We start from the raw sequence: 16,094 nt of genomic DNA on the forward strand, positions 1-16,094 counted from the left end.
AAGGAAGGAAGGAAGGAAGGAAGAAAGAAAGAAAGAAAGAAAGAAAGAAAGAAAGAAAGAAAGAAAGAAAGAAAGAAAGGAAGGAAGGAAGGAAGAGGTAAAGAAGGAAGCTAACTGTGGTGGCTGGCAGCTGGCAGCTGTGATTAGGGTGGGGGTGGGGGTGCTGCTCCAGAGGCTGAGAGGAGACAATCACATGAGCCCAGGGACTGGATGGAAGATTCCATGGATGACATGGCAAGATCCCATCTTAAAGAAAGGGAAGATCAAAGGATGAACGGAAGGCAGTGGTGGAATGGAGGAAAGAGAGATGGCTCAAGGGTTAGGAGAGCACCTGCTACACTCGGAGAGGTTCAAGTCCCAGCACCTACATGGCAGTTCCTGTTCATTTGTAACTCCAGTTTCAGAGGATCCAAACTTCCCTGGCTTACACAGGCACCAGGCACCACATACACACATGCAGGTAAATACTTTCTATATACATATACATATACATATACATATACATATACATATACATATACATATACATATACATATACATATACATACACATACATATACATAGAAAGTTTCAAAAAAGTGGTGGCACACGCCTTTAATCCCAGCACTTGGGAGGCAGAGGCAGGTGGATTTCTGAGTTTGTGGCCAGCCTGGTCTACAAAGTGAGTTCCAGGACAGCCAGGGCTACATAGAGAAACCTTGTCATGAACCCCCCCCCCAAAAAAAAAACACAAAAAAAACAAAAAAACAATCAGATACTATTTTGGGCCTTCCTCATTAGCACAGGCCCCCCTCCCCCACAGCTTGATAATATTCATTATTGGCAAGTGCCCAGGAAACCCAACATTCTCCTCCATTTTTGTGGGAAGAGAAATCGGCGGAGCCTTTTTGAACAGCCATTTGGCAGTATATACTTCAAAACAATCCCTATTCTTTGACTCAGCCCTCCTACTTCTCAGAATGCATCCCTCAGGGACATTCCCACAAACTCACAGGCCAAGTTCAGAGGGGCAGTGGCCACGCCAGCGAATACTGGAAACCACCCAGCCAGCCTTTGATAGGTGATAAGCTTAATAATCCACACCCCAGCCATAAATGGAATTCCCCAGGCTTCCCTTTCAGTTCCAAACGCTGGCATCCAAATGTAATTCTCCCTTCTCAACCTGACTACTGCACGGTAGGAACAGGATGTACCACCCATTCGGCTGGTCCAGCTCAACCCCACAGCCGCTTGCGCATCAAGTCTGGGAGCACACCTGCCATGACTGGTGCCACAGCCGGGCCAAGTCTTTCCGGTTTATGCCTCCTCTCATCCAGCAGAGCCCCCGATCCTCCTCTCTCCCTATCATAGCTGCTTTCCAAGAGAATGTCCAGAGCACACACTTTTCCCCAGAGCTGTAAGAGACCCGAGTGCCACATCTTTCCAGTTAAATGCAGACAAGTAAAGAGGGATGTAGAGTCAGGTTAGTAGTCAGGGATGGTGTTCGCTTCGATGCCTGGGACCTATATGGCGGAAAGAGAACTGACTTCCACAGGTTATCCTCTGGCTTCCACTTGTGTGTACTTATGTGCCATGGCACCCATGTGTACACACACACAAACACACACACACACACACACACACACACCCCACACTTTTTTAAAGGACTATGGTACTGATATCTGTGATAACGTAGATGAACTTTAGAAGCAACATGTTGGAGAGAAATAACAGGCTGGAAAGATGGCTCAGAATGCTAAGAGCACTGGCTTCTCCTTTAACTCTAGTTCTTGGGGGATCTGATGCCTTCTTTTGACCTCCACAGGCACTGTGTGCATATAGTACAAAGACATACATGCAGGCAAATACTCACATTCTTGAATAAATAAAAATGTTTAAAAACAAAAACAACAACAAAAACAAACAAACAAACAAACAAAAAACCCCACCACACTGAGTGAAAAGAACCAGACTGAAAAGTCTATATGTTGGATGATCTTGCTTATCTGAAGTATCCATGACAAATAACTACAGAGACACAAAGATTCTTGGCCTCCAGAAGCTGGGGTGGTAAAGACAGAAATAGGAAACACAGACTAACGAATCCGTGTGTGTGTGTGTGTGTGTGTGTGGTGGGGGTTGTGAAAATACTCTGGGATCAGACATAGGCGGTGGTTTCACAACAATGAGTGTGTTATACACCACGTATCTCTTGCTGTACAGGGTCTTACTATGCAGCCCAGGCTGCACTTTATGACAATCCTCCCCTTAAATGTTAGGATTACAAGCACGGCTGTCATCACTACTGTGCCTGGCTGAAGTGTATGTATCCTTTAGAATGGTTACTCAGGGGCTGGAGAGATGGAAAGAGCTCTTCCTGCTCTTGCAGAGGACCAGGGTTTGGTTCATGAAGGCTCAACCATCTGTCATTTCGATGGCAGGGGATTCATCGCCCTCTTCTGGCCTCTATGGGAACTGCACACATGGTGTACTTCCATACAAGCAGGCAAAATGCTCAAACACATAAAATATAAAGTTAAATACATCTTCTAAAAAATTAAGATGATTACTTTCGATCTGGGCACTTGGGAGCCTGAGGCAGATGTATCTAGTGTTCAAAGCAAACCTGGATATGAGATCCTGTCTCAAGAAACAATCAAAAATAAGGGCCATGAGACGGCTAGATGACTAAAGATGCTTGCAAGCCAGCCTGACAATTGGAGAGTGGTCCATGAAACCCACATGGTGGAAGAGGTGAGCGGACTCCTAGGAGCTGTCCTCTGACCTCTATGATGTAGCAAGAGTGCATCTGTGCTCCCGTGCCCCACCCACAATAAATAAGTGTTGAAAAACTCCTGTCCAAATAGATAATATAGCTAACCTTATCATATATGAAGGAGAAAAGAGAACTTAGAAGAGGTGGTGCACATCTTTAATCTCAGCCCTAGGGAGGCAGCGGCAGGTGGATGTCTGTGAGTTTGAAGCCAGTCTGGTCTTCAGAGTATATTACAGGCCAGCCTGGACTCCATAGTAAGAGTCTGCTTCAGAAAGAGAGGGAGCCGGGATCATATGACAACTCTTGGCCGTGCCATAGTGTCCCTGCTTAAATTACACAGTGGCTTCACAATGCAACTCAAAATCACTCCAGATCTGTTTCCCGGATCAGCGCCCCATGCTTTGTGCCCGCCCTGTTGGACCCCACAGCTGCCTCCACTCCTTCACTCCTTAGGTGCTGGTGAGTTCAGTCTAACCTTCAGGTGGCCTTCTGGCCGGGGAATACACTTCCCTCAGACCAGAGCCTCCTTTCAGCCGGTATTATGAGAGCCTGCAGATGATCAGAAATGTTCTGGGGGGGGGGGGCTGGAGAGATCACTCAGCAGTTAAAAGCATTGACTGCTCTTCCAAAGGTCCTGAGTTCAATTCCCAGTAACCCCATGGTGGCTCACAACCATCTGAAACAGGATCTGATGCCCTCTTCTCCTCTTCTGGTGTGTCTGAAGACAGCTATAGTGCACGAATATAAATAAAATAAATAAATCTTTAAAAAAAAAAAAAGAATAGCAAAAAAAAAAAGTTCTAGAACGCTAAGGATACAGACATGAGGTACACATACTTAGTCCCTGCAGGGCCGTCTTCCTCCTCTCACTGAGATCTCTTCCTATGACCGCATGCACCGGGTGGCTCCTTTATCACCGTTACGTTTTGTTTCTATCCACAGCGCCCCCACTGACTCACATGGTAGATTTGCTGTCAGTTTCCACACTAGAACAGCAACTTCAGAGGAACAGGCGATCTCTCTGGTCCGTACACAGCATCCTGCTAGTGTCTGGAGCACAGACCAGCACATGATAGGTGGACAACAAAGAAACGAAGTAGGGCGTGGTGGCGGTGCACACCTTTAATTCCAACACTCGGAAAACAGAGGCAGGCAGATTTCTGTAAGTTCCGGGCCAGCCTGGTCTACAGAATTCCAGAACAGTCAGGGCTACACAGAGAAACCCTGTCTCAAAAAAATTAAAGGAAAGGAGGAAGAGGAGCAGGGAAGAAGGAAGAAGGGGAGGGGGAAGGGAAGGGGAAGAAGGAGGAGGAAGAAGAGGAAGAGGAAATCAGGTGGTAAATGATGACTAGGTTCATCTGCTTTTAAAATTTAAGTCATAGAGGCTAGTGCTCTTTTCTTTCAAAGGTCCTGAGTTCAATTCCCAGTAACCACATGACGGTTCACAACCATCTGTAATGGAATCTGATTCCCTCTTCTGGTATGAACGAAAGCAGAACAGTCGTGTATATATAAAATAAAGAAATCATTGAAAAAAAATTAAGGCCTGGGCAGCAAGATGGCTCAGCTGCTGGGGGCTTGCAGAGAACGCTGCTGGGCGTGAGTCCAGTCCCCCGGGACATGCATAATGCAAAGAAAGGACCAACTCCGGCGAGCCGTCCTCAGACCTTCATGTATGTGCCATGGCATACCAAACTAAAGTTTTAAAACTGTAATTTAACTTTTTACAAGTGGGGCAGATCTAAATATACTGAAGGAAAAAAAAAGATATCAACAGGCTAGACCGGCTAGGCCGGCTAGGCATGGCAGCACACACCTAAACACCAGCACTAGGGAGATTCAGGCTGATGGAGCTCTGTGAGTTTGGGGCCTGCCTGGTCTACACAGTGAGACTACTCTGGGGGGGGGGGGGCACATAAACACTCAAATGAAGACAAAAGGGAAGAACAGTGGCTTACACAGCATTACACGTAACATACCACCATTTTTGTAACAATAAATAAGAGCGGTAAATACATAACTGGGTGTGGTCACGTGTGTGTGCCTATCATGCAACTGGGGAGGTAAAGGCAGAAGAAACAGGAATTCACAGTTGCCCTTGACCACACAATGCATTCCAAGACAGCCTGGGCTACATGAGACTCAGTTAATGTAAGTTAATGAATTTAAAGGAAAGGGATGAGAGATCTGCCCTATGTCCTGGCTGTATCTGAGGTGTGAGATCATGGTCCACGCCAAGCCACACTCAGCGTTCCTGCTAATCCTCCAATGGAAGGCTTATCAACTTGTGTTGCACATCTGAGCCGAGGCAAACAAAGGGCTTGTGTTTTTGCTTAGCTTCTGTAACACTGGAGGTTGAACCCAAAACTCAGAGCCAAGCTTGCACAAGTCGAACATTCCACCACCGAGCTAGCAACACCCAGTCACATGATCACTTCTGATCACATGTAGGGATATATTTTTGATATACATACACTTTGTGCAAAATAAAATAACAATAAGTGTTTCATTTTGTTTGTTTCAAGACAGGGTTTCTCTGTGTAGCCCTGGCTGTCCTGGAACTCTCTCTGTAGACTAGGCTGGTCCCAAACTCAGAGACCCCTCTGCCTCTGCCTCCTGAGTGCTGGGATTAAAGGCATGCGCCACTACACCCAGCTATAATACTGCTTTATAACACATAATAATCTATGACTGCAGCAAGGCGATTTTGCTTATGCTTTTCTTTGGAAACAGGGTCTAGTCCAGGCTGGCCTTGAGTCTGCAGTTTCGTCCTGACCTCCTGTGTACTAGAATTCTAGGTATGCATCACCATGCTGAGCCAGGACATGCTTTGTTTTTGTTTTTAATTTTTATTTTATCTGTGGGGTGCTTTGCCTGCATACATGTTGGCCCCATGCCCAGTGCCAGTGGAGGACAGAGGGGTTATTGGGTATCCTGGAACGGCAATTATAGACAGTTGTGAGCCACCATGTGGGTGGATGCGAATCGAACCTGGGTCCTTGGGAAAAACAGCCAGTGCTCTTATCCATCTCTGCAGCCTGAAGACGAAGGTTTCATAAGCACACGAGAGCTGCCTGTGGTAATGTTCCTTTCCACCTCTGCGCCTACCTAGCTAACTTCCTTAACACATCAATTTTTGGAACTAGAACGGCAATACAGCAGAGTATTTAAAAATGCCAGTCTAGGGGACTTGGTGCAGTCCCCGGGGAGAGGGCTGAATGAAGCCTGTACTCAAGCTGGTGTCAGCTGCGATGAGCTTGGCTGAAGAGACACCGTGTGCCTGCACGTGCGGGGATGGGCAGCAGCTCTATGAACCCCTGAGAGAGTCACTGCCCCTTGTTCCACCTCAGCTGACAGGGTGTTCCAAGGTGATGTGGACATTGTCTCAGTTCTGACAGCATGTGTGTGGATCTCATCTGCCCCCCCAATGATGGCCTTCCGAGTTTGGGGTACACCTGGACTCAGGTGGGCAGCTGCCTATCTGCAGGTCACACAACTGTAAGGAGAAAGTTCAGTCCAAACCAGTGTTGCCCGACCCCACAGGCACTGTTCTAACACCCTGTGACCACGGCATCAGCAGTGAGCACCTATGTGCTATGGCCTGCCTTACAAATGCTCCCATTTGAGGGCTGGACAGATGGCTCAGTGGTTAAGAACACTAGCTGCTCTTCCAGAGGACCTGGGTTGAATTCTCAGCACCCACATGGCAGCCCCCATGTGTGTGTACGTGGGGGAGGATACTGTACTATTTCCAAAGGGGAAACTGAGGCTCAGAGTGATATAGTGACTTGCCAGGAATCCTACAGAATCCCCTCCCCCAGAGTCTGAAGCTCGCTGGCCAGCTGCTAACCACTGTGCACCCCAGGATCATGGATGCCACAGTGGACCTTGGACTTCTACTGAGAGTCAGAGTGCTGGCTGCCCAGGCGGCCCTGGGTGATGGAAGCTCACAGCTCTGTCAATGGAACACAACCCCTTGATCAAGGTCCTGACGCTCCCTGAGGGCAGCTCACAGCACAAGACTTATTTATCAAGAGCATCAAGGCCTCAAGGTAGGTCAGGGGAGGATGTCCTCATACAGCCCAGGAAGGGCTGGTGGAGCCGAAAACACTGTATCAGAGCTAAATTCCTCACTCCCTTGATCCAAGCCCTCTGCCTTCTGATGCTGGCCTAAGATGCCTGGTCTGTCTTGTAGGTGAGACCTGCACTGAAGGGACCGTGTAGAACGGCTCCAGGTGAGACCTGCACTGAAGGGACCGTGTAGAACGGCTCCAGGTGAGACCTGCACTGAAGGGACCGTGTAGAACGGCTCCGGGTGAGACCTGCACTGAAGGGACCGTGTAGAACGGCTCCGGGTGAGACCTGCACTNAGGGACCGTGTAGAACGGCTCCGGGTGAGACCTGCACTGAAGGGACCGTGTAGAACGGCTCCAGGTGAGGCAGCTGGTGAGGAGGACAGCAAGAGGGCAGGGCTGCGGCTGCGGGTGCCACTCTGCCTGGGACGCGCTTGTCCAGCAAGCGTGAGGCCCTAGGGTTGATTCCCCAATTCCTTCCAAGTTTAGGGCACACTAAGACTCAGATGGGCAGCTGCCTGTCTGCAGGTTACACAACCTGCAGGCCAACCTGTGATACACGAGATCTTGTTGAAGAAAGGAAGAGAGGGAGGGAGGAAGGGAGGGAGGGAGGGAGAAGAAAAAATGGGGCTGAGTTATGGCTCAGCGGCAAACAGCACGGCCTTCTCTTGCGAAGGACCCAGGTTTGGTTTCCAGCACCCTCATGGCAGCTAGCAACGATCTCCAGTTCAGGGGATCCGACATCTTTGTCTTTTTCTAACCTCCATGGACACCAGGCACACATGAACTGGGTGTATGTGCTAGTAAACACTCATATACATAAAAATAAATAAATCTATAAAAAAAGAAAAGAGGGACAGAGCCTGAATTCTTGACACAGTGGGAATGACAGTCGCTAGCAGTGGCCACTGAGTGGGATGAATGGATGGGATTTTGAGAACAACCAAGGATCCCTGGCTGGGGTCAAGACGTTGGGTTGTCTTCTGTCTGTCCAGAAGTCATTCTCTAGTTTGGGACAGGCCTGATGGGAGGCCCACTCTGGCTCATAGTCACTGACCTGACTGCCTCACTGCACTTAGGCAAATACTAATCCTTCCTTCACTGTGAGGCTATGAGGATGGGGCCCTCGGACAAAGTCCTGAAGGGACATGTTATCGGCTACACCAGCCACTGTCCTGGTGGTTCCAGGCTTCCTAAATGCTGGGAGGTCTGCAAAGGATGTTTCCTTAGGGACACACCTGGCTGCAACCCGGGGAGTTGGGACATATCCCTGTGATGCTAAGCTGCAGGTCTCGAGCAGGCAGCGGGTAGTTAAGTAACAACTGGAGAGTTACTAGCACATGGTGTGAAGTCAAGCAGGGGCAGCTGCTGCTGCTGTTGGGTGATCTGGCGAGGACGCCCACGTGACTCCGTAAGCCTGGCCACACATGCTACAGCAGGCAACATCGACTCAGCAAGACTCAGGCTCAGCCTCCTTGTACTCCCAGCCTGCTTCTCCTCTACGGTTCTCTCTGTAAACGTCAACAGCTGCCCTGGCTGGACATAGCTGCCCTGCAGCAGAACATGGGGAGCTTTACCGCATCCTTCCCCTTGCCCCCACTTCCCAGGAGCCATCGGGCCCTGCATTCCCCAGCCCCCCCCCCTCTAGTCTCTGCTGCACTCCAGCCCTGGCCCTACCATCTCACCTACAGTGTCTACTGTGATCCTCAGGTCAGCCTCTCCCTCTCTCTCTCACACTTGAACCAACTTGACCTGCTGGGGTTCCAGCTCAGTTCCATCAGTTCCATCATTACTGATTTGCCCAGTAATGATGAGGCCAAGTCTGGCTTGGTTATTTCTGGGTAAAGCAGAGAGCCTTGTACACAGTAGATGCTCAGTAAGTGCCGGCTGGATGGCAAGTGGATGAATGCATGCACGAACTGACCATGTTGACAGGGTAAGAACAGTAACACAACAGATCACAGGCAGGTGGCACCTCTGCCTGCTAGGCCCCCAGATCTTTTACACAGCTTTACTCATTCGCTGCTCCCAGTTCACGCTACAGGCCAGGAGCTAGTCCTCTAATTTTATATGAAGGCAGGACATACAGCAAGGTTAGTTTACCAAAGGTCACATGGGTACTGCACTGCAGTAGCAAGACCGAAGGGTTTGACTGTACAGTAACCAGATACAGCGGTCCCAGGTACCAAATCCTTATGCTCACCTGTGAAGCTGGAGCCACCAAGACGAAGATGTGCCTGAGGACAGGCTAAAAGCTCGTCCTTCTCTGAAGGGAGCCTATTTCTGGGGGCTCCATTCAAAGGAAATTCCTGGGGCTGATGCGATGGGCCAGTGGGCAAAGCCTTAAAGACTAAGTTCCCGACCTGCCCACAAACACAGGCGCTGCACACACGCACACTCTTAGAAGAGGAGTGGGCAGTGGATACAGACCCTGGGGAACCTGAACCTGGGTGGGTACAGGACAAAGCCTTGGGCCCCCTTCCCTCTGCCCAGGCCTCCCTTTCATGGATTCGGGCCTGAACACCTACCTACTCTGGGACAGAAGCTTTTAAACAGTCCTCTGCCTCAGGGGACCACGCCTTAGGGCTTGCCTGCAGGCTGAAGTGGGGGGGGACCAAGCAGTCAGGACTGGGCCCCACGCCTTCCTCCTCAGGAGCAGCTCTGCTTTGTGTGGGCTTCAGAAAAGGCTTCACTTTCAGTGAGGAGAAGTTCTACTGTTCAAATAACTTCAGAGAACCAATGCCCGGAGGGATAAATGTCCTTGTAACAAAGTGCCCTGCTTGTGTCTATCTGGATGACTTTCAGGGGCTCCCAAGTAGTACGTTCTGGCTTGGGAGAAACAGAAGGGCCAGCCTAGCCAAGTCAATGTCAAGGCTGCCCACACTGAAGTTCCCTGCCCTGGACACCAACTTCTCTTGCCTCTAACGATTTCCCTCCTGGTTTTCTCTGGAATAAAAGACAAAGCCTACGGGGGTCAGGGATGTGGCTCAGTTGGTAGAGTGTTTATCTAACATGCATGAAGCCCTGGGTTCAAACCCCAACACCTCCCATAAACTGGTGGCAAGTGCCACTGAAAACCAGTAATTGGGAGATGGACCAGGATAATCAGGGTCATCTTCAGCTACAAACTGAATTTAAGAGCAGCCAGAAGCTGGGCATGGTGGCACATGTCTTTAATTCCAGCACTGGAGAGGCAGAGGCAGATGGATCTCTGAGTTCGAGACCAACCTGGTCTACAGAGTTCCAGGACAGCCAGGGCTATGCAGAAAAACAAAACAAAACAAAACAAAAAGAGAGAGCAGCTTGAGCTACTGAGGCTTTCACACCATGTGCACACACAGCCAGCCACACGCATGCACATCACAGACAAAAACACACGTCTATGCACATACACATGGAAAATGGAGGGAGAAAACTGCATGGCCCCATGTTGTCTTGTAAGCTGCACACGAGGCCCAAGGCCCTCTCAGGTAATGTCCTTGTTGTAGGGAGGGGGCGAGCGGGGTTCAGTGTAGAGGACCGATCCATGAGCTACAGTCCAGGTTGGTCTGACTCCAGACTATTCTTTCCACTCTGTCCTTGCCTCCTCCCTCCCCTGCCTGGCTCTCCCCCTCCTCACCTTCATCCAGGCTCCTCCCACGCACAGGCAGGCCCAGCTGGCTCTCCCAGCAGCTGGCTCTCCCAGAGGGCCCCACCTCGGTAAACCATGTTTCCTTTACTCCCTGCTGCCTGCTCACTTCGTCATGCCCCCTTTCTGTTGGCGGGTGATGGGTGGGTAGTTTGAGACTGTATCATGGTCTCATTATACAGTCCTTGCTGGTCTGGAACTCACCATGAGATTGCCATTGGTAATGCCCCTGCTTCTGCTCCCTGTCTGCTGAGATTACAGGTGCGTGCCACCATGAGAGGTTTTTTTTGTTGTTTTGTTTTGTTTTTTTCTGTTTGTTTGGTTTGTTTTTTTTTTTGTGAGTGAGTGTGTGTGTGTGTGTGTGTGTGTGTGTGCGCGCGCGCGCGCGCGCGCGTGTAGGGTCAGGGGGAGAGGGAGACAGGTCTTGCCCTGCAGCCTAGGGTACCCTTAACCCTGTCCTTTCCCAGCTTAGCCTTCCATGTGCTTGGACAACAGGTGTGCACCTGACTTCCTTTATGGCCCCCGCTGGCATTCTGTCTAGACTCCACCCTACAGTTGCCTGGCAACAGCCAGGTGTGCCTGACTCACCTAAAAGGGGCTGCTTGCCCCCTCCTCCATCTCTGGCTCCTGCTCTGTCCTATTGTTCCTGCTCCCCTCATTCCCCTCTCCCTCTCTCTCCACGGCCTCTCCTCCTCCTCCTCTTCCTCCTCCTCCTCCTCCTCTTCCTCCTCCTCTCTCCCCCTCTCCCTCTCTGCCTTTCTCTGTCTCAACTCCCTCAACTCTCTTCCCCATGCCCTGAATAAACTCTATTCTATGCTATATGACTGGTCCCTCAGGGAGAAAGGGTGCCTCAGCATGGGCCCACAGAGGCACCCCTTCCCACACCTGACTGCCAGACATATTCCTTCTCTCCTTACCTCTATAGAACACATCACCGCTGCTCATCACTTGAGGCAGCATGGTCCCCTCTGGGACGCTCTGGGCGCTGAGTCAGGGCTCTTCTCTGGCTCCGTCAGAATCTACATGGCCCTGGATAGTGGCAATTTGCTTCTTGGACCCTAACAAGACTTTAAGTTCTTGAAGGACAAGATTTCTTCCCACTAAACCCAGCACAGGGCAAGATACATAGTAGGTGCTCACAAGCGCCTAATGAGTGCTCTGGGTTGTTGGGTTTTTGTTTGTTATGTTTTGTTTTGTTTTTTTTATAGCTGGTTTTGCAACAAGGTCTCAAGTGACATAAAACTTACAATGTAACAAAGAGTCTTCCTGCCTTGACCTGTCAGGTGCTGGGATCAAGGGTACACCATGCCTGGTCCACATGGATTGAACCCAGGGCCTCCTCATGCACGGTGCAAGCACTCTACCAACAGATCTGCATCCCCAAACCCCAACAGACAACCCTTGGTGCCCGGAGTGTGCCAGGCCTCCCTGGTGGTCCTGGGCAGACAGCAGTCTGAGCTCTTGGCCTTGCCTTCTGCAGGAAGCCTCCCTTGACTACTTCAGGCTTTTACCTGATTCTAACTCTATGTCACTCACGAAACCTCTGCGCCCCAGAGGAGCATCCTGGGAAACACTGGAACACCTTCAACCTTTTGCCTCTTTCTTTTGCTTTGTGCTGTGATCTCGCCCCGCCTTCCCTTCCTCCTTCCCCAACCCCGGTCAGCCGTACCCGGTTGATGAGTTCGCCAACCATGCCTGTCCAGGAACCGTTGGGCTCGGGTGCCCCGTACAGTCCGTCCTCTACCAACCGCAGGCGGTACCGGAAGCGCAGCAGCTCGGCCAGCTCCCTGAGCATGTCCACGCAGAAGCCCTCGAAGCGCTCGTTCCCCGACAGGGCCTGGAAGTTGGGCCGGCGCATAACATACGGATTCTCCTGAGTGGGCGAGAGAGAGCAGGGGTCAGAGCTTAGGGGTCTGAGTCAGGGATCCTGGGGCCCAGGGTCATCTGCTAGAGAGGAATCTGGCCCCAGTGTAGGGATGGATGGCAGACCCCCTGCATGCGAGCTTGCTTGCTTATTCTGCTTGTTATTGTGTGGACAAGACACGGGTGTACATGTGTGTGGAGAGGCCCACTACAGGTATCACTCCTCAGGGGCTATCTGCCTTGGTTTTTCTTTTTATCTGCTTTACTTTTATGTATATGTTATTTTGCCTGTTTGTCCATGCCTGCTGCCAGCCAAGGCAAGAAGGTAAGGTTGGATCCCAGTTAGAGTTACAGATGGGTGTGAGCCCCCATGTGGGTGCTGGGAACTGAATCCCTCTCTTCTGGAGGCAGTCAGTGCTCTGAACTGCTGAGCTCCCCAGGCCTCCCAGCCACCTTGTGTTTGTTTACTGTTGTTTTCCTGAGACAGGGTCTCTCACTGGCCTGGAACACAGAAGACTGACTGGCCAGCATGCCCTTGGGGTCTGCCTGACTCTGCTTTCCAGGCACTAGAATTACAAATCACACGGAGCTTCCTCTGGAGCCCTGCTTTGTGTGTGTGTGTGTGTGTGTGTGTGTGTGTGTGTGTGTGTGTGTGTGTGTGTGTGTGTTTGGACTGGGTCTCACGTCACCCAGGCTGAACTCCATGTATAGACAAGACTAGCCTTGAACCTCTGATTCACTACCCAAGGGCTCACACTACAGGTATGTGCTACCTCACCCAGCTGGTGCACATACTCCTTTAGAAATGCTGTGAGCAGAGAACAGACCTGAAAGCTGAGGGGGTTGGGGGTGAAGGCATTGGCTCTGCCAGCCTCTTATCAGACTGTCACAGGGAGACAAGTGACTCTACAGCCAACCCAAAGCTCACTCACTGGGCTCCAGCCCACCCTCCTACCCCCTCCAAAAAAATGCCTGGGATCAAGGGAGAGATTTGGAGGGGATCCAACTGGGGCTTGCATCAGAGTAGAATGAAGTTTTCCCAGATTCTCTTAGGACACACATTACCCAAATTATCACACGCACAAGTACACACAGGACCAGACTCAGTCCCACCAGACAGCCCTTGCTCTCTGTTGTCACATACATGGGTGGTTTCAATGTAGAGTTCTTTTTTTTTTTTTTTTTACACAGCCAGGAGTGAGTCACTACACCAACTTTACGAGCCACCGATGTGCCCCAGGAGAGTGTCCTTCACGAGGATTTCACTCCAGCCTGAGCTGCCACGCGGCAGGCAGGCATGACACACCAGATGGTGAAATTGCAAGAGAATCTGGAAGCCTAGATTGTTTTGTAAAATCTCCTGATTATGAATGTTAGCAAGTCATTCAAATTCTAATGCCACTTTTTTCCTTTTGAGGCCACAGGAACACACCTGCCAGTTTGCGGTGTCTGGCCTCTTGCTAAGTGGGTGTTCTTTTGGTTGGTGTTCTTTTGAGATTTTACATTTCTGTGCATAAGGGTGTTTTTCCTGCATGTACGTCTGCATACCACACACATGCCTGGTGCCCACAGAGATCAGAGGACAGCGCTGGATCTCCTGACACTGGAGGACTGTGAGAACACCACGTGGGTGCTGGCAACCGAACTTGGTCCTCTACAAGAACAGCCAAGTGCTATTTGGTTTTTGAGACAAGGTCTCACTATGTACTCCAGGCTGGCTCCAAAGTCACAGAGCTCCTCCTGCTTCTTCTACCTGAGAACTGGGATTAAAACACGATCTTCCTGTCTCAGCTGTCTGAGTGTGAGGATCTGAGATGTGTGTGTCATTGTCTGTGACTACACTGAAGATTACTTTTGAGGGTCACAAGAGAGCTTTACCGCTCTCAGCCTGACGGAACAGCACAGAGGCAGAGACTTCCAGAGTTCCAGCAAAGCACGGGCGTCTGGGGACAACTGGAATAAAAGCAGCACTACCCTGGCACTTATTATCTGAGCGGGTGGCAGGGCAGTGTCCCGTTACACAAAGGACTCAGAGTATACCTGGGAGAGAACGCTCTGGTAATAACAGCCATGACGCTTACCATGGGATAGACTAACTCTCTCCTGTGTGCTACATCAACCCTCTCTACACTTTCTTGAAACAGGGTCTCACTACCCCTGCAGACCAGGGGAGCCTTGAACTTGAGAGTCTCCCGAATAGCCGGGATGAAAAGCCTGCACTTGTTTTTAATGCACACACACTGGTGTCCAGAGAGCAGGTGGCAGATGTGTGACTATCCTAGCCCACTCCCCCCTCAACTTTACCTCCCCTAACTCCATCAGCAGGTGGTGGCATCTCCCCCATTTCTTGGTAACTGGCTTTATGACTTGTCTTGACAGGCAGAAATCATGCTGGCTAAATTCTGAAGCCTCAGCCTTCAGAGCAGTTCTGAGACCTCTACGTAAGTAAGCCCAGGCCAGCCCGAAGGAGGACGGGTGACCCAGGGACTGGAAGCCAACGGGAGCACGCATGGATATTCTAGGCTTCTGTTACCTCTTGACTAGCCACAAGATGAGGGTAGTTAGAGAGCCCTAGAAGGGACAAGTTGAGAACCACCCAATCACGCCTCAGAGTCATGAGAAGTAACAGTTCTAAGTCTCTGAATTTGGGGAGTTTTTAAAAATTCCATAGACTTCCCACGAGACCAGGGTACACCAAGGCCTGTGCAATCTCAGACCACAAACAAAACTGGGGGACAGCAGGCTAGAGGGAGGCTGGGCTTCTCTCCCTCCCAAGCTGCTTCTCCAAATGCAAATATGTGGAGCGGGAACGGGGATGTGAGATAACACTAATAATAGCGGCGGCCGCTAGTGTTTCTCGTGGGCTTGCTGTGTGACAGCTCTGTCAGCGTGGGAGGGTGGTATTATTACCTCTCTTTTACAGCTGAGGACATGGAGGGAAGTCACTGTGACTCCAAAGCCCCAAGCTCTGCTCTTAAGCCCTATGCCAGACTAAGCTCAAGTGGACAGAGTGGGGGAATGGACGTGGGAGAAGCCAGACAGACGGGGGTGGGGTGGGGAGCCGAGAGTAAGAGACAAGAAGAGCGTGTGCTGGGGCTGGGATTCTCCTGCCAGGTCAGACAAAGGAGGAAACAGGTTAGGGGTACGGCATCTAGCCCAAGGCCCCCCGCCAAAGCAGAACAGAGGGAAAGAAAGCACAGAGCTGAGACGCACACGCGGCCTGCACACACCAGAGCTCTACTGGGTCCCGTGTGCCAAGCAGACCTCCGAATCTGAGCCCGAGGGGCCTGGGCTCCGTCTGTACACAGCGGTCTGAGCTTACAGTGATGGCAAAGATGCCAAGCACGGAACTCCAGCAAACAGGACGCAAGACTGCCAACTTACAGCCCTGGGCACTCAACTAAAGGTCCAAAGCCACAACGCCCCCCCCCCCTTGCGATATTAAGGATTGAACCCAAGGCTCCCACTGGGCAATGCCCCTAGGGCTCTTCATTTGTTTGTTTCATTCATTCATTTGAGAATGAGCCTCACTAAATTGCCCAGGCTGGCCTTAAAGTCATTCTGTAGCCCAGGCTGGCCTTGAACCATTGATCTTCCTAGTGGTTCTTAAGGAGGAGGCTCTAGCCAGGACACTCTTTAAGAAGCCCAGCGCTGTGGACAGGCTAAGGGAGTTGCTGAGCCCAGCTCTCAAAAGCTGTCCCACGACTGGCTGAACATCTATACAGAGACACAGGTCCAAGAAAAGTCACTGCAGTGGGGCTTGGGTGGGAACAA

General features: G+C 50.7%; 1 protein-coding gene across 2 annotated transcripts in view; it reads right to left on the reverse strand.

Moving 5' to 3' along the window:
- Positions 1 to 16,094, reverse strand: part of Grik5 (glutamate ionotropic receptor kainate type subunit 5) — a 62,354-nt gene that overhangs the window by 25,515 nt on the left and 20,745 nt on the right. For both annotated transcript variants that reach the window (XM_021218656.1, XM_029531823.1), the window contains exon 12: positions 12,127 to 12,330. In XM_021218656.1, the coding sequence (XP_021074315.1) occupies positions 12,127 to 12,330 (204 nt within the window). The remainder of the gene's footprint in view (positions 1 to 12,126; positions 12,331 to 16,094) is intronic.

This window comes from Mus pahari, chromosome 19, assembly GCF_900095145.1.
Source record: "Mus pahari chromosome 19, PAHARI_EIJ_v1.1, whole genome shotgun sequence".
NCBI classification, from domain to species: Eukaryota; Metazoa; Chordata; class Mammalia; order Rodentia; family Muridae; genus Mus; species Mus pahari.